The sequence below is a fragment of the Microcebus murinus genome, chromosome 2 (genome assembly GCF_040939455.1).
Source record: "Microcebus murinus isolate Inina chromosome 2, M.murinus_Inina_mat1.0, whole genome shotgun sequence".
NCBI lineage: Eukaryota > Metazoa > Chordata > Mammalia > Primates > Cheirogaleidae > Microcebus > Microcebus murinus.
In genome coordinates, this window is record NC_134105.1 from 29698042 (window position 1) to 29723788 (window position 25747).

The following is a 25747-nucleotide window of genomic DNA, read 5'->3' on the forward strand; positions in this document are numbered from 1 at the left end:
CCAGCAACTGAGTAAGCAAAGCAGCAAGTTAATTCTAAATTTTAAAGATCAAGCCAGAAGCGTACTGGAAGCAAAATGGCTTCCCTTTAACCTAGCAATATAGTCTGAATGGCCCTTGGGGTGCACTTACAGAAGAGGGAATCCGGAATATTTGCGAACAGTGCTAATGATTACCTCAGCTACAGGTTCAACAATGGCAGGATTGTTTAAGATTTTGATACATCTATGTAGCCATGAAGCTGGATTTGTCCTTTAGCCCAGGAAACCATAATCAACAGCTGAGATATCAAGTGCTCCACATTGTAAAAAGGGCCACAAATAATTGGGGCCTGACAACCTCTCCACTTCCGGGATTTATTAAAAGGTGACTAAACCGATTTCCCTATCCTGAACCATCTTCCCAGACCTGCTTTGGCGACGCCCACTCCCTGATATAAATACTTGTTGCGGGGTAGGGTTGGGGGTGGGAAGTGAATCACTAGTTGTGAATTATCTATAAGGGAAAATGCGTGGCACTTCTCTCCAAAAACAAAATGAGGATTCCAAAAGATTCTCCAGTGGAGATTGGGATGTTAGAAGCTTGAATGGAAACAAGGCAAAAGGGTGGCCTAGTGGACACCACATTTAGTGTGTTAGCTGGGGGTGGGGGCGGACCCAGAGGTTGGAAGAGGTCTCTCTGGGGTGGAAAGCCCCCATCAAACAACTGCGCAGGAGGGAGGCCTCACATTTGGCCCTTGAAGACCCTGCCTTTGAACACCTGCCCAGAGGCGCCTGTTCAGGTCAGCGTGAGCCAGTGTGGTAATACTCCAGAGAGGACCACCGGTCAAATGAGAAACACGCTTTCCTTCCCTCTTCTAGTCCCCAACTTCCAAAGAGCCAAACTCAGAAGTGCGAGCGGGGAGGAGACGGCCAGGTGCGGTGCGGGCTCCGATCTGGTCTCGCTGGGAAGCCCTAGGTGCGGAGTAAACTGCTGCGTTTGAAGAGGGAGGCGTTCGGCACTCCCATTGTAGCTTCCTAGGAACTAAAATTGAAAAGTGATTTTTCTACCCGTGACAAGGCTAAACGAGGCAGTTTCACACGGTACAGTGCGAGGGTTGGAGAAGCGCGGGCTGACAGAAACGACCACCGAGATGACTGCGGCGGCGCGCCGCGGGGCCTTATGGGCTGCGCCGGGGCTCTCGGCGCAGGCGCAGTGCGGTGGCGGGGCGCGCTTGGCCGGAGGCCCACTGTCTGGGAGGTAGGTGAATATGGGCGGCTCCGCTGGCAGCTACTGCAGCAATACTCGGGTTCGGAGGGGTATGGTGGGTCAGAAGGCCAGAGTAAGGATGGCACTGAGGAACTTGAAACCCCAACTCTGGGACCCCGGGAGATGGTCTCTAAAATAGAGTGTGGCGCGGGCGATTTGTCTGTGGAGGATTGAATCCTCCCGGGTTCTCTAAAGCAGTCACTTCACCCAGCTCCGCTGTCCCCAGAAAGAAGCATTAACAGAATCTGCCGCCCGAGGCTCTCCAGGATCCCTTTCACCTACTCCTTCCTTGGCTCAGCAGCCCTGTGCCCGCTGCTCCGGGCTGTGAGCGCTCTCAGGTCGCGGCCGCCATCCCGGACACTAGCCGTGCGGGTCAGCGGCGTGTCTCCGCTCACAAAGTAGTGTGTGCGGGGTGCTTCCACACTTTGGTGTCTCAGGTTTCTCCCTCAAGGGTTTGGTCATCTGCTGTGTAGTCCCTGTGCCCAGAGGTCCCTGTGCTTAGCCTGAGTTCCTCCAGGTTTGTATCCTGGGAGGTACTTGGGATAAGTTTGATCCACCCCTCACCCCCCACCCCCACCCCCGCCCCGGGTTTCTGTGAGACTCTTGCTAGGGAGACAGAGATTTGGGCCTCAGGAGAAAGATGCCACCCAAGGAAAAGCTGTTTCTGATTGCACAGAAACAAGCCATGCTCTTAAGAATGAAGGCTGCAGGCAGCTGGAACCCATCTTCAGAAGACTTACTGTGACCCGAGGCTTCCTGCCAAAGCTACTGAGCCAAGGCTGGAGTCCAGAGGTGGAAGGGGTTCTGGAGATGCTGGGTCTACAGAAGTTACTTGGCAAGGCTTTGATCACGTGACCACTTGCACAGACTAGGGAGAGACTGGAGGTTTTGACTCAGAATAGAAGGGAGATGTACCTGAGATGGTAAATAGTCTGTAATGTGGAGAAGAGAAGACATTATAGGTCAGGATAGTTGAGGGAATGGTTTAGGCAAGGCAAAAAGAGTTGTCTTATTTGGCTATCCTAAGAACGGCAAGGCAGGCCTGGTCTCTCATGAGTCCTTTCTCTTTCAGCTCTGCCTCTTTAACAACTCTGATCTTGTCCAAGAGGAAGAAGAGATGACCAATTTCCAGGTGAGATTCAATTTTCCCTTCTCAGTCCAGAATGTGTGTACTCTTGAGAAAAAAAGTTCTTTATGCCTTAGGAAAGGAGAAGGAAACCAACATTTATGGAGCACTTTGCATTCTAGACACACTTAGCATTGACTTTTCTTTTAATCCAACAGCTATGAAAAACATATTATTCCCCGTTTTGGAGAGGTAGCAATTGGTTTAGTAAGGTTAAGAGACTTTCCAAGGTGCCTGGTGTGATGGCTCACACCTATAGTCCCAGGACTTTGGGAGGCCAAGGTGGGAAGATTGCTGGAGGCCAGGAGTTTGAAACCAGCATGGGCAACATAGACCCCTTCTCCACAAAGGATTAAAAAAAAAAATTAGCTGGGAATGGTGACATGTGCCTGTAGTCCTAGCTATTCCGGAGGCTGAGCCAGAATGATTACTTGAATGCAGGAGTTTGAGGTTACACTGAACTGTGAGCTGTGATTGTGCCACTGTACTCTAGCCTGGCAACAGAGTGAAACCCTGTGTCAAAAAAAAAAAAAAAAGAAAAAAAAGAAGAAGACTTGCCAAGTTCAAGCAAGCTATTAAATGGTGGAGCCAGGATTCATCTCTAAGTCTGTTGCCTATGCTGTATGTGTTGTCAATGGACAAGTCTTCTCATCCAGGGACTGAATTGAAATTGTTCACATCTAGAGAGTTGAGCCTAATCTAGGCCATGAAGGACACCAAGGGGAATGCTGTCTTCTTGCCTGGTGCCCTCCTTTAGGTTTGACGTCTTCACTACTTAACATGTTGCTTATTCATTCATCCACTTAGTTGTGGCTACTCTGTGCTCATTTATAAAGGCAAAACAAATAGAATTGGATAAAGTTCTTACTTTAAAGTGTGTGGTTTCTTTGGGGGGAGATAATACAAACATATATAAAATAATTATTACTGCTCATGTAAATGTTAAATAAAATGCAAAGAATCCATATTTACCTGCCAGTTTGAGGAGTGCAGTCAGTGCTGTTATCAGTGTTAGAGGAGGGGAAAAATCAGTGTGGACCAGGGTGATGAATAAAGATTTCTTGAAGGAAGGGTGCTTTTATTTCTTTAAAGATTTGAATATATGATTAATTTTCATACTTTATTCAAGTTTTATATACTTTTTGTTGTGGATGATTGGTTTATTGTCTAATATCAGTTTTTATATTATTTCATCTGTGCTTGAGTAGAATGTAGATTCTCTAACAGTAGGTACCAACTTCTATATGTGTCTATAAGACCTACCTCATCAAAATTTCTGTATCTTTACTGATTTATTTGTGTTTGCTTGACCCATCAATAATTGAAAAAAATATGTGGAATCTCTTTGATAGATGTGCCAATTTTTCTCTTTAGTCTTTCCATTTTTTCCTTTATGTAATTTAAGGATGTTTTATGAGGTATTACATATACAAGTTTAGAATTGTTATATCTTCATAGACATTTGAACTTTTTGTGTGGTTTTTTTTGAGACAGAGTCTCGCTTTTGTTGCCCAGGCTAGAGTGAGTGCCGTGGCGTCAGCCTAGCTCACAGCAACCTCAAACTCCTGGGCTCAAGCAATCCTCCTGCCTCAGCCTCCTGAGTAGCTGGGACTACAGGCATGCGCCACCATGCCCGGCTAATTTTATATATATATATTAGTTGGCCAATTAATTTCTTTCTATTTTTATAGTAGAGACAGGGTCTCGCTCAGGCTGGTTTTGAACTCCTAACCTTGAGCAATCCGCCTGCCTCGGCCTCCCAGAGTGCTAGGATTACAAGCGTGAGCCACCACGCCCGGCCGACATTTGAACTTTTTATCCCTATGTATGACCTTTTATATCATTGGGTTTTTTTAAATCTAGAAATAGATTTTATGTGATGTTAATATAGCTGTTCCAGCTTTCTTTTAGTTATAATTTCCTGTTTATCTTTTTTCATACTTGTACGTTGAACTTTGTCATAGTCTATGCTTTAGGAGTACAGTCATGCACCACATAACAGTGTTTGAGACAATGATGGACCACATATATGATGGTGATCCTATAAGATTATAATACTATATATTATTTTATTTATTTATTTATTTATTTTGGAGATAGGGTCTTACTACTTTGCCCGGGCTGGGCTCAAACTCACAATCCTCCCACTTCAGCCTCCTGAATATCTGGGACTACAGGCCCACACCACTGCAACTGACACCATATTGAGAAAAAGTCCCTCTCTGTTGCCCAGGCTGGAGTGCAGTGGCATGATCATAGCTCACAGCAGCTTCAAACTCCTGTGCTCAAGCAGTCCTCTTGCCTTAGCCTCCCAAGTGGCTGGGACTACAGGTGGGGCACCACCACACATGGCTAATTTTTTTGTGGAGATGGCATCTTGCTATGTTTTATAGGGTAGTCTTGAACTCCTGGCCTTAAGCAGTCCTCCCATCTCAGCCTCCCAAAGTGCTAGGATTAGCCTAGCAGTAATAGTGAGCCACGGCACCCCAACTACTGTATTCTCTATGTTTGGATGTGTTTATGTATACAAATACTTACCATTGTGTTATAATTGCCTATTCAGTACAATAACATGTTATATGGTTTTGTAGCCTAGGAGCAAAAGCCTATGTGTGTAGTAGGCTATACATCTAGGTTTATATAAATATACTCTATGATGTTTGCATAATGATGAAATTGCCTAGCATCAGCACACCCCCCCCCGAATATGGTAATATCTGCCTTTTTAATTGACAAATTTAGTCCATATATGCATTTAATGTAGTTATTGATATATTTGATGTGTTTCAATTTTATTTGTCCATTTTTTGCAGTTTTTCCCCCTCCTTATTTTTTTTGGTTTTTCTTTAAGTGGTGAAGGTTTTTTTTTTCCTCACTACTTGTTTGAAATTTATAATTTATATCTACTCTTTAGGTGGTGTGATATTATGATATATACCTATATATTGGTTTTCATCCACAGTTCCTGGCTCATAACTCCTATATATATAGTCCTTGTTACAGTCTTTTGCTATAATGTTGGGTATGTTAGGCCTCTGGAGCAGTTTCTGGAAACAATCTCTCTGACTTTCACCTGCCCCAAGGCAGGACTCTAATTTTCGCCACCTTTCTTATTGTGGATCATAAGACCTCCATTCTAGAAAGGGTCCCACCTTATACCCTGAAGGCTAATCACACTTCCACATGGTTGTCTGTAAAACCCTAAGAAAACTGAGTTCAGAAAGCTTCCAGATAGATGAACATGAGAAGCTTCCTGGAAGGTACTGCACCTAGAGAAGGCATGGAAACTCCACACTCCTTCCCCCATAACTCCCCCTATATATATATCTTCCTCTGTATCCTTTGTAATATCCTTTATAATAAACCAGTAGACATGTTTCCCTGAGTTCTATGAACTGCTCCAGCAAATTTTGAACCCAAAGAGGGAGTCGTGGAATTGCCAATTTTTAGTTAATTGGTCAGAAGTCCTGGAGACCTGGACTTGAGACTGGTATCTGAAGGGAGAGCAGTTTTGGAGACTGAGCCCTCACCCTGTAGGATCTGATGCTATCTCCAGGTAGATAATGTCAGAATTGAATTATAGGACACCCAGCTGGTGTCTGCTGCTTGGTGTGACAGGGAAAAAACCCCATGTTTGGTCACAGAAGTGTTCTGTGTTGATGAATGTTGTGCCCTGAGAGCAGAGGAAAAACACGTTTTGAGAGTTTTTCCTGAAACAAGTGGTTATCTTTTTTTGTGGGGTTTGGGGAGATGTGGTCTTACTCTGTTGCCCAGGCTAGAGTGCAGTGGCATCATCATATAGCTCACTGTAACCTCAAATTCCTGGGCTCAAGTGATCCTCCTGCCTCAGCTTCCCAAATAACTAGGACTATAGGCACGTACCACCACACCTGGCTAAACTTTATCTTTGAAATTTTAGCATGTGTATTTGACTACAAAGTCTAAGTTTAAACAATATATTAGCCTCTTTCAGAATAATGCAAGGATTTTAAAACTCCTTACTACTGATCATACCCCCTTTTAGCTTACAAGCTATTGTTTTCTGGCATTTTAATTCCATCCTTCTAACTTAATACATTAGATATTGTTATTGGAATTATTATTTTATGTAGACAGTGTTTGGTTTACATATATGTTTACAACTATATTTGCTCACCATTCCGTCTTGTAACTCTTCTTCCTGAAGTATATTCTTTAGAAGTTTTTTTTTTTTTTTTTTTTTTGAGACAGAGTCTCGCTTGTTGCCCAGGCTAGAGTGAGTGCCGTGGCGTCAGCCTAGCTCACAGCAACCTCAAACTCCTGGGCTCAAGCAATCCTGCTGCCTCAGCCTCCCGAGTAGCTGGGACTACAGGCATGCGCCACCATGCCCGGCTAATTTTATATATATATTAGTTGGCCAATTAATTTCTTTCTATTTATAGTAGAGACGGGGTCTCGCTCTTGCTCAGGCTGGTTTCGAACTCCTGACCTCGAGCAATCCGCCCGCCTCAGCCTCCCAGAGTGCTAGGATTACAGGCGTGAGCCACCGCGCCCGGCTTCTTTAGAAGTTTTTTTTATTTTTTTTTATTTTTAGCCTAAATATGGTGTTCAATTTTTTTTGTTTTTTTATTTTTAGCCTAAAATATGGTGTTCAATAGAAGTTTTTTTTTTGGTTTTTTTTGTTTTTGTTTTTTTTTTGAGACGGAGTCTCGCTTTGTTGCCCAGGCTAGAGTGAGTGCCGTGGCGTCAGCCTGGCTCACAGCAACCTCAATCTCCGGGGCTCAAGCGATCCTCCTGCCTCAGCCTCCCGAGTAGCTGGGACTACAGGCATTCGCCACCATGCCCGGCTAATTTTTTGTATATATTAGTTGGCCAATTAATTTCTTTCTATTTATAGTGGAGACGGGGTCTCGCTCTTGCTCAGGCTGGTTTTGAACTCCTGACCTTGAGCAATCCGCCCGCCTCGGCCTCCCAGAGAGCTAGGATTACAGGCGTGAGCCACCGCGCCTGGCCTCAATAGAAGTTTTTAAAATGCATTTTTAGGAATTCCATTTGTTACTTTTCACATTGTATACTATTTCTAGATCATTTCTTTGCTTGGTCATTTTGTAATTGCATTTTACAAATGCAATTTTGTTTTTGCCAAATAATTCATATATTGCTATTCTGGTTCTGTATCTGATTGTTTAAATATCTGCAGTCATTGTTAGTTTAGTTTTCTTCTGACTCTCACCTTTGATGACTTTAGTTGTGAGCTCACAATTGATTTTATTATATATAATTCCTATGGGAAATTTTTCTTTAGAGAAAATTTGTTTCCTTCTCTGCCAGTAGCTTAGAGGATGCTACTAACATGGGATGACTCTAGTTCCCCAGAAGTCTGAGGTCACGCTAAGCTCCCCACCCTGTAGCTGGTACAAGATTCCATATCCTGTAGCATTGGTTCTGGACAAACCTGTCCCTTCCAGCTGTCTGCCATTCTGCTCTCAGGTCACTGGGGTTGTTTTTGTTTTTTCATTTTATTTGTAGGAGAAAAGAGTAGTCCTTTTATGTGTTTCTAGGTAGGTGAAATAGCTTTTTTTTTTTTTTTTTGAGACAGAGTCTCGCTTTGTTGCCCAGGCTAGAGTGAGTGTCGTGGCGTCAGCCTAGCTCACAGCAACCTTAATCTCTTGGGCTCAAGCGATCCTACCGCCTCAGCCTCCCGAGTAGCTGGGACTATAGGCATGAGCCACCATGCCTGGCTAATTTTTTCTATATATATATTAGTTAGCCAATTAATTTATTTCTATTTATAGTAGAGATGGGGTCTCGCTCTTGCTCAGGCTGGATTTGAACTCCTGACCTTGAGCAATCCGCCCACCTTGGCCTCCCAGAGTGCTAGGATTACAGGCGTGAGCCACCGCGCCCGGCCAAAATTCCTTGTTTTTATAAAATGATTTATTAACCTTTGAACTGTAAGCCTAATAAATATTTTTACAATTTGGTTTATTATTTTTCAACATCACTGGTAATCTAAGAAGTGTTAATTATAATGCAATGAAATAGCATTTTTTTCTACCTATCAAATTAAGATGTGTTTTTTAAAAAATACCTACTGGTAAAACCAGGACTATCAATACTTTTAAATTAAATATCATTTTGCCACAGCTTTTTGGCTTTGGAAATATGTATCAAAAGTCTTAAAAATGCCTATTAGCTTTGACCTAACAATTCTACTTCTAGGAATTTACTCTATGAAAAATATCTAATATATGCATAAAATTTAAATACAAAGATATAACTTGCAGTATCATTATGATAGTGAAAACTGAGAAGCAGCCTAAGTGTCCAATATAGGGAGATTGTTAAATAAATTATGATATAGACATGAGATGAACCACTATGTGTAGCCATTAACAATGTGTAGAAGAATATTAAGAAGGGAAAATGTTCATATTTTAATCAAAAATATTGAAAGATATAGAGAATATCTCTAATTTTTCAATGCTATATATACATATATATGCCAAAATGTAAATAGTAGTAATCTTTGGATAGTTATATATTTTTTACTTTTTCCTGTATTTTCTCTTATCTTCTATAATATTTAGCACTTTTGTCATCAGAAAAAAACAGCAAATGCAGTGATATTCCCTGTGGAAGCGGGTATTTGAAATACTTGTTGGTTTCATCAAATTTTTTTCCATGGATGAATGGTAATGATAACCATCCACAGCCTAGGGGAAAGTCATAATTTAAGCATCTAGCCTAGAAATACAAGATCTGTCAAAGTAGTGGGCAAGATAAGAGACTCAGAGTTGCCAATGCAAATATTATATAAAAAGAATATGCAGCAGTTAGAAAAAATCCTTTACCAAGTAAATAAAAATTACAGCTGTACTGTATAGACATTCTAGAATGAAGAATATGGAGAAGAACCAGAGATCATCCTTTTTGTAGGTAAGATCAAGTAGATCATAGACTTAGAAGTTTCATTGATATCAGCAACTAATTTGTGTGTGCCTATATTAGTCACTGTATATAGGATCATTATAGATTTGAAACATTTTAATAATGCAAGTGATTTTTCAGCATAATCTCTAGTGGTACAGTTATATATGCACTTGATATTGTTTCTTCTCTCTAAAATAAACCCTAGGATTAAGCATTTAAACCGGTGGTTTCAGGCATTTGTAACAAGTTTCTACTTTATTTAGTAACAGATTTTACAAAATAACAATGAAACTGGTATGATTATTCATTATTAACAAGAACAAAGCCAATTTTATATATGTACCTGAATAAATTTATAAAACAAACTCCTTAACAAAATATTGTCAATCTCCCTAGATTCAAGACCAAGTCAATATGAATAGTCTCCCTATATTAAAGACCAACTTGAATATTTCTGTTTTCACAACCAGCTTCTAAAATTTCTCATAATTAAGAATTGAAAATGCTGCTATATGAACATATCTAATTACTGGGAATTTACTTGGATCAGCTTTAGTTCTGAAGTTGTGGTATCTCTAGATTTGGCAATTTTTGTATTGATTCACTTTACTACAATGAATGGTTTATATAGGAAGTAGGTTTGTGGTGATTGAGAAACCAAATTAAGGAAATAGATAGGTATCCAGAGTTTACATTTTAGTGTGCCTTTAAGTCACATGTAATATATAGTTTAGAAAACAAGAGTTATAATTATTATAGACTAAACATTAATGATATTGGTACATGAATTTCAAGACTGAAAAATCATTATTGAATTATTTCAAAGCTTTACAAAAGATACTGAATTTCATTCTTAGCATCTTCTTACAATGTAACTTAATCTTTTGTCTTAAAATCATAATAAATACAAATAACCATGCTAATAGACTTATCACATCCTTATTCATATAAATTTTATAGTACAGTAATAGGTAAGGAAAGCACTGGCTTTTAAGTAATCCCATAAAATAATTTTAGTTTGTAGAACAACTGCTTACCTATTGCCAAAATTACCAATTCTTATCAAGGACATTTTAATACCCAGCCACTCAACTGAAGTGTGAATGTAGCTATATTTGCACTTGATAATTAGTCTATGAGATAGTCCAAGAATCTATAAATTTGCTTGAAAATAGGAATGATATCTTCTGGATCAAATGAAAACTTTACATTTTGTGAGAATTGGGAACAAAAGACTGTCAATATGATCTATCAGAAGGATTTTGAAGTCCTAAGCAACACAAATGGTTATTGTTTTTTAAAATTATTGCATATTGATATCTGTTATTCTCATTTGGGTTTATATTTTGTCTGTTTATTTCATCAGTGTATCCTAGGTACCTAGAGAAATGTCTTTTAAAAGTGTTTTTAAATTAAAAGTTGATTTATTTTATTAAATGCTGTTTTGCCATCCTGTGAGATGGTCATATGGATTCTTTTCTTTTACTTGTTGTGATTACATATATAATATGTTTCCTAAAGCCAGTCATATCAGTCTAGGTTCTTAGGTTCAAATAGCCAGTATCCATTCTAGCTAAGAGGCATTTACTGAAGGATATTTGGTAGCTTGCAAATCTCCTCAAAGGCCAAAGAAATAGGCCTGGAAGCCACACCATTTAGAACAATGCCTAAATCACACAGGACTGTCCTACTGGAGAGACCACTGTTGCTGGGCTAGGGCACCAGACACCATCCCTAGAACATTTGTTTCTACTGTTTTAGGAAGCCGGATGTCTCTGTTGCCATCCTTACCATTTCTGGCTGGAAATTAAAGACTTGTGTGAGTGTGTTTGATTGGCTGACCAAGCTACAAGGGATACTGAGAAGCAAGTTTCTGGCTTCTATGTTGAAGACACAGATTCATAAGGTGAAAAATTATCTAGACATGAGAAGGGTATTTAAAGGTGTTGTGTGACCAAAAAGAATGACAGATCAAGGAATCTATGGATTTGTTTGATAATAAAGGTATCAGTTAGACTGCCGAATTAGGTAGCATTCAGTGAACTTTACTCTTCTTTTCTTTTCTTTTTTTTTTTTTTTTTTTTTTTAAGACAGAGTCTTATTCTGTTGCCCAGGCTAGAGTGCTGTGGTGTCAGCTTAGCTCACAGCAACCTCAATCTCCTGGGCTCAAGCGATCCTACTGCCTCAGCTTCCTGAGTAGCTGGGACTACAGGCATGTGCCACCATGCCCGGCTAATTTATTTATATATATATATATATTTTTTTTTTTTTTTAGTGGGTCAATTAATTTATTTCTATTTATAGTAGAGACTGGGTCTTGCTCTTGCTCAGGCTGGTTTCGAACTCCTGACCTCGAGCAATCTGCCCGCCTCAGCCTCCCAGAGTGCTAGGGTTACAGGCATGAGCCACCGCGCCCGGCCCAGTGAACTTAACTTTGAAATATAACTTTGAAATGAAATGTTATGGAAACTGGCTGCATAGATAAATAAGTATATAAAGAATATAGGCATTTCCAAATATATATTTATTTTTATTTAATTTTAATTTTTTTTAGAGACAAGGTCTTTCTTTGTTACCCAGGTTGGAGTGCAGTGGCCCAGTCATAGCCCACTGCAGCCTCGAACTCCTGGGCTCAAATGACTCTCCCACTTCAGCCTCCTGAGTAGCTGGGACTATAGGCGCATGCTACCACACCCTGCTAATTTTTTGTAGAGACAGGGTCTTGCTATGTTGCCTAAGCTGGTCTCAAATTCCTGATTTCAAGTGATTCTCCCTCCTTAGCCTCCCAAAGTGCTGGGATTATAAGCATGAGCCAGCTCACCTGGCTTGGAAATATATATTAATATCTAAAACATACCGAACACTATGCACCTGTGTATAGTTGTAGGGAGTGAGAGAAAGGAGAGTAGTTAAGGCTAACACACAAGTTTTGGGCATGGAGTAAATGGTAATGTTTTACAGAGATAAAGAACAGAGGAGGTGGGGATATTGTATATATGTGGAGGAGGGAGTTGGAAGTTGGTTTGAAATGACTGTGGGACATCCAATTAAGAAAGTCTAGAAGGCAAGTAGACATCAAAGCCTGAGAGACATCCAGGTTAAAGATATAAATTTATAAGTTGTCACCATTGAAACAGGCATTAAGGCCATGGGCTTGGTTGAGATCATCCATTTGATACATGAAAAGAGAAGAAAAAGAAGATAAACAGAGAAGAACCTTGAGGAACACAAATATTTAAGAAATGGCCATAAAAAGAAGAGCCAGAATAGAGATTATATTGCAGGAAGGAAAGATGACTAGGAGGCACAGGTGAGAGACCAGTGTGGCTCAGAATAAAGTGGTGGCAGCAGAGATAAAGGAGATATTTAGAAAGATTCAGTGATCTGATGTAAGGGATGAGGGAGAGAAAAAAATCAAAGGTCACTCCTATTTTTCCAACTTAAACATCTGGGTGGTTGGAGGTATGATTTCCTAAACTCAATTTTCTGAATATTTCCTAAACATTGAGAGAGAAGTAGGAGATAAAGTTAGAATTGAGCATGTAGGATTTAGATGCCTTTGAGATATCCAAGTAAATGCTTATTTCATTGGGTAGATATTGATTACCTGCTATAAATCAGGCACTGTGTTTCAGACCAGATATTCATCTAGTATGTACTTAGGTCTAGAACTGTAAGTCTGGCTTGAGGTCTCAGCTGCAAATGTACATTTGAGAGTTGTCAGCATTAAGATAGCATTTGAAACTATCAGAATAGATGAAATCAAATAGGGCAAGTGAGTAGTGTGAGAAGAGGACCTAGGATTCAACCTGGGGAACCCTAACATTGGTAAGTGAAGGAGATTAAGAGTGATCAGAGAGGTAGGAGAAAAATCAGATTACTATGGTATCCAGACCCTGGAAGGAAAGTGTTTTGAGGAAGACTGTGTAGTCAATAGGGCCAAATAATGCCAAGAAATCAAGTGTACAAAGGATTAGTTATCTTAATGAAGATGAATTTCTCAAATTAGAATTATGAGTAGACACTGCCAAGTTGCTCTCCAAAAAAGTACCAGTTTATACTCCTTCCAACAATATATGAGGGTATCTTTCCTTATGCCCTCACTAATAATGGGTATTATAAGTCTTAACCTTTGCCCAGTGGATTGGGAGAAATAATGTCTCATTGTTATCTTTTTTTTCTCTAAGCTTTTGGAATGTCATTATCTGAATGTCTGTTTCTTTGATAATTTGTGAGACAGCATATCTTGTCATGTGTTTATTGGCCATTTGTTTTTCTTCTAGGAATTATTCATTCAGGTCATTTTTTATTTTTCATTTGTCCATTTTTAACTAGAACATTTTATCTTTTTTCTTTCTGATTTTTAAGAGCTCTTCCAGATTATGAGTGAGCTTCTACATAAGATATATGTATCTTTTAAAATGTTTATTGTTCTTTTAATTATTCTTATGGTTTGAGGCAGAGCTCTGAGGTCACTGTTAGTATCTACCTTTCTCAGTGTTGCCATGTTTGCCCTTTGTACCACATCACACTGGTGCCGCTCCCTGAAGAGGAATTCCTGTTCATTGGTGTTTTAGGAACCTATTACATTCGAGGATGTGGCCCTGGACTTTACCGAGGAGGAGTGGAGGCAACTAGACTCTACACAAAGGACTCTGTATGGAGAGGTGATGCTGGAGATCTGTGGCAACCTGCTCTCAGTGGGTAAGGGCAACTACTCTTCAGAGAATTTTGATTTCCTTGGTTGTTAAACACTATGAGCTCTTAGAGTGTTTAAGCTAGGGCTTGAATTTCAAATATCAGAGTTTCCAAATCACTATTGAAGATAGAAAAATGTTGCTACCTATTAATAAGTAAAAACCTAAGTTTCTATTTCCCCCATTTGTACTTCTTTCTTTTCTTTTTTTGGAGGGGTGGGGTAGACAGAGTCTCACTCTGTCACCCCAGGTAGAGTGCAGTAGGATCATCATAGCTCACTGCAACCTCAAACTTCTGGGCTCAAGCAATCTTCCTGCCTCAGCTCCTGGGTAGCGAGGACTACAGGCTCATGCCATGGCGCCTGGCTAATTTTTCTTTTTTTGGTCAAGACAGGATATCCCTCTTGCTCAGGCTGGTCTTAAACTCCTGAGCTTAAGCAGTCCTCCTGGTTTGGTCTCCCAGAGTGTTAGGATTACAGACATGAGCTACCATGCCCGGCCTCTTTTTGTATTTTTGAGGTGAAATTCACATAACATAAAATGAACAATTTTAAGGTTACAATTCAGTGACATTTAGTACATTTACAATGTTGTGCAACCAACACCTCTAGCAAGTTCCAAAACATTTTTACCACCCCAAAAGAAAATTCCATATCCATTAAGCCATTACTCCCCATCTTCCTTCCCTATAATTATTTTTTATTAGAAAAATATTAAAGTATATTTCACATAAAGTAAAAAGTATCTTTCAGACTATTTTCTATTTATAGGAGACTATTTTCTATTTATCAGCAGGAAGAAAATATATAAGATTATATATTTTTATCTATTTGTACATTTATCTGTTTGTTTATTATATAAAAATGAGTTCTGTAACTTTCAGCTAACAGTAGATGTTGGATATCCATCCATGTCAAAATATAGACTTATCTTTTTTTTGAGACAGAGTCTCACTCTGTTGCCCAGGCTAGAGTGCCGTGATGTTAGCCTAGCTCAGAGCAACCTCAAACTCCTGGGCTCAAGCAATCCTTCTGCCTCAGCCTCCCAAGTAGCTGGGACTACAGACATGTGCCACCATGCCCGGCTAATTTTTTCTATATTTTTAGTTGGCCAATTAATTTCTTTCTATTTTTTTTTTTTTTTTTTTTAGTAGAAATGGGGTCTCACTCTTCCTCAGGCTGGTTTTGAACTCCTGACCTTGAGCGATCTACCTGCCTTGGCCTCCCAGAGTGCTAGGATTACAGGCATGAGCCACCACACCCAGCCATATTTAGACTTATCTTAAGCTGGCCACAGTGCATAGGCCTGTGATCCCAGCTATGCAGGAGGACCACTTGAGCCCAGGAGTTCAAGTCTAGCCTGGGCAGCATAGCAAGGCCTTGTTTCAAAAAATGTATATATTTGATCATATTCCATTGTGTTAATGTACTGAAATTTTTAAAACTAGTACTTCATTGATATTTGTTACCAGTTTTTCTCTATTATTAATAATGCTGAAATATTAATAAATATCCTTGTACTTTTGAGTATTTTTCCTAATCTTTTCATAGGATAAATTTCTAGAAGAGGAATTGATGGATCAGAGATTTATATATTTACTGCTAAATTGCCCCCTGAGAAGTTTAAATTAATTTATAATTCCCATTCTCCACATTCTCACTGGCTCCTAATCTTTATATTCTTTGCCTATCTAAAGAGTGGGGAAATGCTATCTTTTGATTTTCCCATTTCCACTCCCTATATGCTCTTCCTTGAGTCTTCTCTTCCTCACAATAAAATGGAAACTCCACTCTTCAAGTTGCCTAGGCCAAAACCCTTGGAGTCATCCCAGACTCCTCTTTCACCTCCAAATCAATCCATCAGCAAATCTGTCAGTTTTGAAATATATCCAGAATCCAGCCACTCCTCATCACCTCCACTGTTGTTACCCTAATCTAACCGACTATTACTCTCCATCTGCCTCCCTCTCGCTTCCTTTCTCCTTTTCTTTCATTATTGAATAGGCTTCTACTTGTTCTTCCTTCCTCCCCTCATCCCAGACTGTTTTCCATGTGGCAATCACTGTGATTGTTTAAAACATTGAGTCAAATCAAAACCTTCTCATATCAATGTCCTTCAGGTGGTGAATGGTTAAACCAACCATGCCTTGGAATTCTATTCAGCATAAAAATGAACAAACTATTGATTCACTTCGGATAGATTTGAAGGGAATTATGCTAAGTGAAGAAAAGCAGTCTCAAAAAATTATATACATACATATGATTTCATTTACATAACATTTTTGAAATGACAAAACTATTAATATAAAGATGCAGAACAGATTAGCGTTAGGGATGTGATTTGGATTAGGGATGAGGGGAAATGGGGAGTAAAATGGGTCTGGCTATAAAAGGGTAGTATAAGAGATCCTTGCAATAGAACAGTTCTGTGTTTTGTTACACAAATCTGCACATGTAATAAAATTGCATAAAACTAAATACACATACAAATGAGTGCCTATAAAACTGGTGAAATTTGTTTATTTAGTTAGTTGGTTAGTTAGTTATTTAGGCAGAGTCTCACTCTGTTCCCCTGGCTAGAGTGCAATGGTGTCATCATAGCTCACTGCAATCTCAAATTCCTGGCCTCAAGCCAGCCCAGGCTTTATTCACCTCCTGAATAGCTGGGCCGATTGGCATGCATGACCATGCCTGGCTAATTTTTCTGTTTATTGTAGAGAGAGAGTCTCACTCTTGTGCAAGCTGGTCTTGAACTCTTGATCTCAGGCAATCCTCCTGCCTTGGCCTTCCAGAGTGCTGGGATTACAGACATGAGTCATTGTGCTCAGCCTGAAATTTATTTTTTATTTGTGGATTTATTTATTCATGGATTGCAAATGCAATTTTCCTATATTGATGTATTGCATCCTGGTGAAGTCAAGATCTTCAGTACATCCATTACTGGAGCAATGCACATTGTACCCACCAAGCAACCTCTCATCATCTGCCTCTCTTCTACCCTTTCCCCATCTTTCCAACTCTGAAAATAGTGAAATTTAAATGTGGTCTGAAGTGGTGGCCTCATCGTCTTAAATGTAGACAAAATAAAAATTGGATTTGAAAATATATTTTTTCTATGGAAATAGAAATACAGATGATTGAAAGTAAAATGTGGATTGGAATTTCATTAAATGTATTTCATTTAAAAATGGAATGTTATACAACACTAAAAAGAAATTAGCTATCAAGCCATGAAAAGATATGAAGGACTGTAAATACATATTATTAAATGAAAGAAACCAATTTAAAAGGCTGCATATTGTATGATTCCAACTTTATAACATTCTGGAAAAGGCAAAACTAGAAAGAATAAAAAGATTAGTGGTTGGGTTGCCAGGGTTTAGGGAGGAGGGAGGATGAATAGGCAGAGCACAGAAGATTTTTAGGGTGATGAAATATTCTTTATGATTCTAAAATGGTGGAAACGTATTATCATACATTTGTTAAAGCTTATACATAGACTTTACAACACCGGGAATGAACCCTAATGTAAATTGTGAAATTTGAGTGGTAATGTGTCCTTGTTGCTTCATTGATTTTAATACCTGTAGCACTGTGATGCAAGATGTCGACAGTGGGGGAGGTTGTGCATGTGTGTGTGTGTGGGGAGGAAGTATATGAGAACTCTCTGTACTTTCTGCTCAATTTTGCTGTGAACTAAAATTGCTCTAAAAAATAAAGTCTATTTAAAAACATACATACTGCAACAAGACAAAAAAACCAAAGTAAAGGCATGGTGTAAAGATAAATTTTTTTAAAATCACTGAAAGCCACAAATCAGAGAAAACATGTAATATTTGGTATATATACTTCCATTACTATCTCTGATACATAATACATACATATGTATAGGAATACGTATTTATACAAAGTGGGATTAACATGTACTTTTATAATCTGCACTTTTCACTTAATATATTGTGCCCATCTTTTTATCTTTTCTGATTCACCAGTCTCTTTCAGAAGGCTCTGTTCCTGAAAGTTAATAGAAGCACAAAATTCTATATACATTTCAGGAGGTGCATCAATTCCCTGAAGCCTATCCGTAAACTCCTATCCATTTTAATAGGTGCATAGTATTCCATTATATGGGGGAAAAAACCTTGATTTATCCAAATATTTATTAATTCATTTAAATATTTATAATTAGCACTGTTATAGACACTGGAGATACAACAATGAACAAAACAAAGCCCCTCTCAACGTGGCATTTACATTCAGGGGAGAGATAGGCAATAAAGAAACAAATATGTATGTATCAGGTGATGATGAATGCTCTGAAGCAGGATCCAGAAAGGTGAGGGTAAAGGAGGGTAGAGTACTGTTTTATAGAGTGGTCAGGGAAGGCCTCTTTGGTAAGTTCACCCTTGGTCAGGAATCTGAAGAAAGTGAGGGAACAAGCATTTTGGGTATCTGGGGGAAGAATATTTCATAAACAACCCACTATTATAGGATGCATGCCTTCTTTCCACTTAGTTTGTTGTTAAACAGTGCTTTAATCTACATTACTGTATATCTGTCTGATTATTTTCTTAAGACAACTTTCTAGAAGTATAATTATTATGTCAAAGGGTATGTACATCCTAAAGCTTTTAACAACCTCCATCTATATGCTAGCCATTGTTCAAAGTACCTCAGTAGAATTAATTGATTTAATCTTCACAGTAACCCTGTGAGATAAATGGATGTTAACATCATCTTCATCCTGTCCATTATTTTTCTTTTTTTGTTTGTTTGCTTGTTTTTGTTTCTGTTTTGTTTTTTTAGCCAGAGAGAGCAGTGGAGAATTTTCTTTTCTTTTTTGAGACAGAGTCTCTCTCCGTCGCCCCGGGTACAGTGTAGTGGTATGATCATAGCTCACTGCAACCTCACACTCTTGGGCTTGAGTGATCCTCCTGCCTCAGCCTCCCAAGTAGTTGATACTCCAGGTATGCACCATAACACCTGGCTAAGTTTTCTATTATATTTTTAGTAGAGACAGTGTCTCGCTTTTGCTCAGGCTGGTCTCAAACTCCTGAGCTCAAGCAGTCCTCCCGCCTCAGCCCTCCACTGTGCTAGGATTACAGGTATGAGCCACTGTACCTGGCCAATAAGTTTTAAGTTATATTTTTCTGTCAGTGGTAAGTTTTAATCAGTATTTGTGAATTCTCATTCTCCAGAACAAGAAAAGGCATTAGCATGCTTTTACATAGCCTTGATACATACACATACCCTTCATCTCCTCACGTACTGTGTTACTTAAAAACCATTTATAATTGTTATTAACTTTTTCATTATACTTCTGCTTTCTCAGAGACTAAATTAGTCTTAATTTTTATGAGAGCCCTTGCTTTCCATAATTTCTTACATCTCACATCTGCCTTTCACATAGATTTGATTTTTCATTTATGAATAAGTTTTCTGAGTCTCTGCATGTTTGAAAAGGTCTTTCTATTCACCCCATTCTTGAATACAATTTTTGCTGAATAGAAAGCTCTAGATTCCAAATCATTTTCCCTGAGAATGTTATAGCCATTGTATCTTTGTTTCAAAGCTTCTGATATTGTTGATTCTAATCCAGTTCATTTACTTTTTTAAATATTTTATTGGATTTTTGTTTGTTTAACCTATTTTCCTTCCCTTCTGGAAACATTTAGAATTTTTTTCTGTTTCTCATTTTTTCTGTTTCTCCTTGGAGTTTGGAAATTTTACCAAGATGTTCTTAAATGTGTGATTTTTTTTCAGTAATCGTGTTTCTCAGTAATTGAACCTGTTCACTTCTGAACCCTTTAGCTGAAGGAAGTTTTCCCTTGCCATTTCATGAGATCTTGTTGGCGGGAGAGGAGGAAAAGCTTTGTTTACGTCAGTAAACTCATTATTCGTTTCCACTTCTTAAATTCCCTGTCTTCCCTTTTCATGCATTTTTATGTTGACCAATTTTAGATTTGGCTGAAATGCTACTTTGCTTTTTTTGTCTTCCTTTTGCCCTTATAGGGGAATCAACAGTTTAGATTTAAGGTTCTTGACTCATAATCTTTTTCCATTAGGACTCTGGGGACATCGTAGCACTGTCTTCTCCCTTTTGATGTGGCAGAGAAACTGTGCCAATCTTATTTTCTTTTCAAGGAAACAAATAGTTTTGTTTTTAATGTTTTTTATGCTTATAAGATGTCTTCTTGATCTTTGAAATTAGAAACTTCATCTAGATATGTGTATACGTTAGTTTATCTTGCAGCCTCCATTGACTTTCTAAATTTTTCAATCATATTTTTCATATGATTTTTCAATCATATTTTTCATCTTTGGAAATATTTTCCCATTCTTAAAGCTTCCCCCTTTCTATACAGGAAAGAAACTCTACAACTGCGGTGAGTGTGATAAGAACTTCAGTCGGAGCATAGATCTTCGCTATCATCAGCGAATGCATACAGGAGAGAAGCCGTTTGTATTTGATACATGCGGCAAAGGCTTCAGTTATAACAGCAATTTTCATGTTCATCAGAGAGTCCACACAGGAGAGAAACCATTTAAGTCTGAGGAGTGTGGCAAGGACTTCCATCAGAGTTCCAGCCTTTGTATTCATCAGAGAGTCCTCACTGAAGAAAAACCCTATAAATGTAATCAGTCCATATGAGAGAAACTGTTTAAATGTGAAACTCTTAAAACACAAATCTGGTGCTCAGCAGAAAGTTCACACAGGAGAGGAACCATTAAGTATGAGGAGTGTGGTAAGGACTTCCCTCAGAACTCTAATCTCACATTCACCAGAGTGAAACTGGAGAGAAACTCTACAGTGTGATGCGTGTGACAAGGGCTTCAGTCGGAGCACAGATCTTCGAGTTTGTCAAATTTACACGGGAAAAAAAACATCAAGTGCCATACCTACGGTAAGAACTTTAGTTACAACAAGAACCTTCATGTTCATCAGAGAGTGAGTCCACACAGGGTAGAAAGCCTGAGAAGTGAGCCCAAGTCTTCAAGTCTGTCCTTTTCCACATGGGAGAGAAACCTTACAAGCATGGACAGAGTGGTAAGAACTTCTTCTAGAACATATAGCTTTCCTTTTACCAAAGAGTCTGTGTCTCCCTCAAGACTGTGCACTCCTTGAGAATGCAGCTCTGTGTGCCTTGCTCACTATTGTGTCCCCAGCACCTAACAGTGTCTGACACAGAATAGCCTATCTGTAAATATTTGTTGAAGAAAATCTACGTGTGAGAGAATCCCTATTCATGTTAATATGTGTGGTAAGGACTTCCTTACTACTTCCTTCCTCCTAAGAGTCTACATTTTGAAATCTTTTTTAAAAATATGTTGTGTGGTAAAGATTTCAGTCAGATCACAGGTTTCATCATGAGTAGTCCCTGCAGGAGAGAAGTCCTATTAACCTGATGAATTTAGGAGTGGACTTAATTTGATAAATATTCAAAGTATTAAATCAGTGTGATAATGTAAAAATATTAATACATATCTTCCACACAAGGTAATCCACAACCCCCAAACTGACTAAAAATATTTTATTCAAAACTCATACATTAAAATATATATCTAATTATTATTAAGGAAAAAAATCCTGTGAATACCCTACATGAAATTATGTGTCAGGCTCTGCACTAATCACCTTTACATAATGTTGACTCAACCAGATTCTGATAGCAATGGCTATTTTGTTTTATATTTCATCTCAAAAAGACGTGTTGAACTCAACAAACCAGTTATCTAGGACCAGTGACTAACTTCTGGGAAAGGCACCCCTTACCTGGCAAAGTACCCTTTTAGGCTAAAAGTCGCTTGGTCCTAATATGGCATCTCCCTGTCCATCATGTCATCAGGCTTCTGGATGCTTCCCACCATGGGGTATAGAAATCACTAGGTAAGGCATCTTAGGATACATGTCTATAGAGGAGATAGCTAAAGAAAGGGTTTGGGGCTGGGTTTAAGGACAGAGGGAGGAGGAGAGGAAAGTAAGTCTGAAAGGGTAGGGAATAGCTAAAGGAAAGGGAGAAGAAACAGTGCCTTGGAGATGGGTGGTAGGGTAGGAGGAGTGGAAAACTCAGAGACTTCCGCAAAGTCTCCAGCAAGTATATTGACCCCCAGTGCAGGAAGTACATGCTGACCAGAGAGTGGTCTATAGTGGGTAGAGGTGAGCTCCACTGACATCAGGGCCAGCTGGGACCAGAAGTAGGGGACCTGCTGTGAGGTGTCTTGGAAGGTGACTCCAGGTTCCTGCATTTCCCAAGTGGCCCAATAGGGGGGACCATTATCCCTCCAGTGGAAGTGGAAGGAAGGGCCACATATGAAGGCAGGAATAAAGCTGACCCCCTTAAGTAGGCATAAATTAATCAGAGAACAGAGTCAAGGGGCCTGGCACTGAAGAGAGAAGGCCTGGGACAGTGGAGGTTAGGAGGAGGTCAGTGACCCAGTTTCATCACTAAATCTGGGTAGGGAAGAGAGAAAGTTTGTCAACATTTCCACTAAATCCTTCACCTAAGAAGACTATGTTCTACTAGGTCCTTCCTATACGGCCATTCCTGAGGAAAGGATATCTGTTATTAGAGAGTCTGCTGGGCTCTTTAGGAGGACTGTACCAGTTGAGCTGTCCAGGGACCTCTGGCCTAAGTTGGGAAAGGGGGTTGATATCTCTAAGGACTATAATGCCAACTGACAACATGGGAGGCACTGAGATGTCATTGAAGGAAGGCATTAGTAAAATTCTCACAACTCTGAGGTTTTCTGTCTTCTTTGTTTTCCCACGGTCTCTTCTTTTCCTTTTATCTTTCCTTTCTCTCTGTTTTTAGATTCTGAAAAATATTTTAGGTATATCAGACATACAGAAAATATAACAACTATTTTCTCACCAGTGAGATTACATAGATGTTAAAATTTTTGCCATGTTAGTTTTAGGTCATTTTGTTGTTTCTGTTGTTGTTAAGGAATTAAAACAACAGTTGCAGTTAAAGCCTTGTGACCTCTTTTTTCTATCAACTCTGCTCAGAGGCAACCGTTATGCTTAAGTTGCTTTGCATCATTCCTATGTATGTTTTTGTATTTTTATTACCTGTATGTCCATAGTATTTTAAATTTTTACATCTGTTATATTGTGTGTTATCTTTCTTCTTCTGGTTTTTTCAAGACGGGGTCTCACTCCATTGCCCTGAGTAGAGTGCCATGTGTGTCATCATAGCTCACAGCCACCTCAAACTCATGGGCTCAAGAGATCCTCCCGCATCAGCCTCCTGAGTAGCTGGGACTATAGGCGCACACCGTGTTGCCTGGCTTATTTTTCTGTTTTTAGTAGAGGCAGGGTCTTACTCTTGCTCAGCCTGGTCTCAAACTCCTCAAGCTCAAGCAATCCTCCTGCTTTGATCTCTCAGAGGGCTAGGATTACAGGCATGAGCCACTGCGCCCAGCTTGTCTTTCTGCAATTTTCTTTATTCACTGCACATTACATTTTTGAAATTTTTTTATGCTGATGCTTTAAAACTGGCTCGTTGGGGTTTCTGTCATATTCTAAGATATCAGATAGATACTTTTTTCAATAGATTCTTTGTATCTCTCTGTGCCAGTAACACACTTTTGACTATTATAGCTTATAGAAATTACCTTGGCTTTAAACAGCTCTTTATTCTTTCAGATAAATTATAGGATTAGCTTGTCAAAATCCTTGAACAAAATCTGTTGGGTTTTTTGGGTTTCCTTCTTTCCTCTCTCTCTTCCTCTCTCTCTCTCTCTCTCTCTCTCTCTCTCCCTCTCTCTCTTCCTCTCTCTCTCTCTCTTTCCCTCTCTTTCTATTTTTTTTTTTTGAGACAGAGTCTCACTTTGTTGCCCAGGCTAGAGTGAGTGCCGTGGCATCAGCCTGGCTCACAGCAACCTCAATCTCCGGGACTCAGCGATCCTACTGCCTCAGCCTCCCGAGTAGCTGGGACTACAGGCATGCACCACCATACCTGGCTAATTTTTTTTTTTGTATATATATTTTTAGTTGGTCAATTAATTTATTTCTATTTTTGGTAGAGATGGGGTCTCGCTCAGGCTGGTTTCGAACTCCTGACCTTGAGCAATCCACCAGCCTCAGCCTCCCAAAGTGCTAGGATTACAGGCGTGAGCCACCACGCCCAGCCTCTTTCCCTCTTCCTCTCTTCCTCTCTTCTTCTTTTCTTCCTCTCTCTCTTCTTCTCTCTCTCTTTCCCTCTTTCTCTCTCTCTTCTTCTCTCTCTTCCTCTCTCTCTCTTTATTTCTCTCTCTCTCTCTCTTTCTACAGTCTCATTCTGTTGCCCGGGCTAGAGTGCCATGGCATCAGCCTAGCTCAGAGCAACCTCAAACTCCTAGGCTCAAGTGATCCTCCTCCCTCAGCCTCCTGGGTAGCTGGGACTACAGGCACGTGCTACCGTGCCTGACTAATTTTTTCTATTTTTAGTTGTTTGGCTAATTTCTTTCTTTTATGGTAGAGACAGGGTCTCACTCTTGCTCAGGCTGGTCTCAAACTCCTGAGCTCCAGCAATCCTCCCATAGTGCTAGGATTACAGGCATGAGTCACCGTGCCTGGCCTTCGTTTCTTTCTTTCTTTGTGTCTTTCTTTTTCATTCTCTCCTTTCATTCCTTCTATTGGATTATGTTTTCTTTATTCTCCTTAATTTCCTCTATGGGATTAACAGTTAAATTTTTTCTTTTTGATTTATGTTCACATGCATAACTTAACAAAGACTATAGTATGCCTCTCATTAACAATATAGAGTAGAACATAACTCCATTTATCTTCCTGCCATGTTCCATGCTATTGCTGTATATGATCTTAATATCATCACATTTTTAACATGACTCCAAATTTGTCATTATTATTAATGTTGCAAATAGCCAATAAAAACCTGGATTAACCTACACATTTGCCAATTTCTTATCATCATCTTTCTTGCTCTGAGTTCAATTTCTTTACTCTCCCAGACCAGAGGCAGCTTATGTAGTGGTTCATATCACCAACTCTGTAGTCAGACTGCCTGGGTTTAATAACCAGCTCTGTTGATCTCTAGCTATGTGACCTTGAGCAGATTACCTTAATTTTTTTGTGCCTCAGTTTCTCCACTTGTAAAACAGGGATGATTATTTACTTCGTGGGGTTGCATAAGGATCAAATGAATTAATGTTCATAGAATGATTAAAATAGTGCCAGGCACACACTAAACCTTATAAAAGTGTTTCTTATAATTGAACCCCTTGGTAGTTTTTCAGCAGATAAAGAGTAGTAAATTCCTTATATCTCCCTTACTTTTGAATTATAGCATAGCTGGGGATAGAATTCTAAGTTGATATTTATTTTTCCTTAGCAATTTCATAGTCTCTACTGCTGCTATTGAAAAGTCTGTTATTAGCCTAATTATTGTTCCCTTTGACACAATCTGTCATTTCTCTTTGGTTGCTTTTAAGATTACCTCTTTATCTTTAAAGATTTTGTAAAATCCTCAAAAGTGGAAAAGTGCCCTACCATTTTACTAAATGTATCTAAGTATGGGTTTATTTATATTTTTCCTAATCAGGACACACTGTACTTCTTTCTATGTGTTATTTTCTATTTTATTAATTTTTTAATCTTCACTAAATTTTTCTACTTCTTTTAGGTTTATCCTTTTTTTCCTAGCTTTATGAGTTGGATAATTAGAGCTTATTTATTTTAACCTTCCTTGTTTTCTAATAAATACATTTTAGTGAATTAAATTTTCCCTGAGTATTTTGCCAGCATCCTTACCATAACACAATT

General features: G+C 39.1%; 1 protein-coding gene across 1 annotated transcript; it reads left to right on the top strand.

Annotated features, from left to right (window-relative positions):
- The first annotated feature begins 233 nt into the window (after nucleotides 1-233).
- Nucleotides 234-25704, top strand: LOC105855078 (uncharacterized). Its single transcript, XM_076010161.1, has 6 exons — nucleotides 234-364; nucleotides 859-913; nucleotides 1058-1237; nucleotides 2319-2378; nucleotides 13862-13988; nucleotides 20346-25704. Exons 1-6 carry the CDS (start codon nucleotides 234-236, stop codon nucleotides 20630-20632), a joined length of 840 nt encoding a protein of 279 aa, XP_075866276.1. The 3' UTR covers nucleotides 20633-25704.
- Nucleotides 25705-25747: the final 43 nt, after the last annotated feature.

Coding starts and splice junctions, on each gene's coding strand:
- LOC105855078 (XM_076010161.1), top strand. CDS start 234: ATGAAGCTGGATTTGTCCTTTAGCCCAGGAAACCATAATCAACAGCTG. Junction 365..858: donor CTTCCGGGATTTATTAAAAG/GTGACTAAACCG, acceptor TCCCTCTTCTAG/TCCCCAACTTCCAAAGAGCC. Junction 2,379..13,861: donor AAGAGATGACCAATTTCCAG/GTGAGATTCAAT, acceptor TTGGTGTTTTAG/GAACCTATTACATTCGAGGA.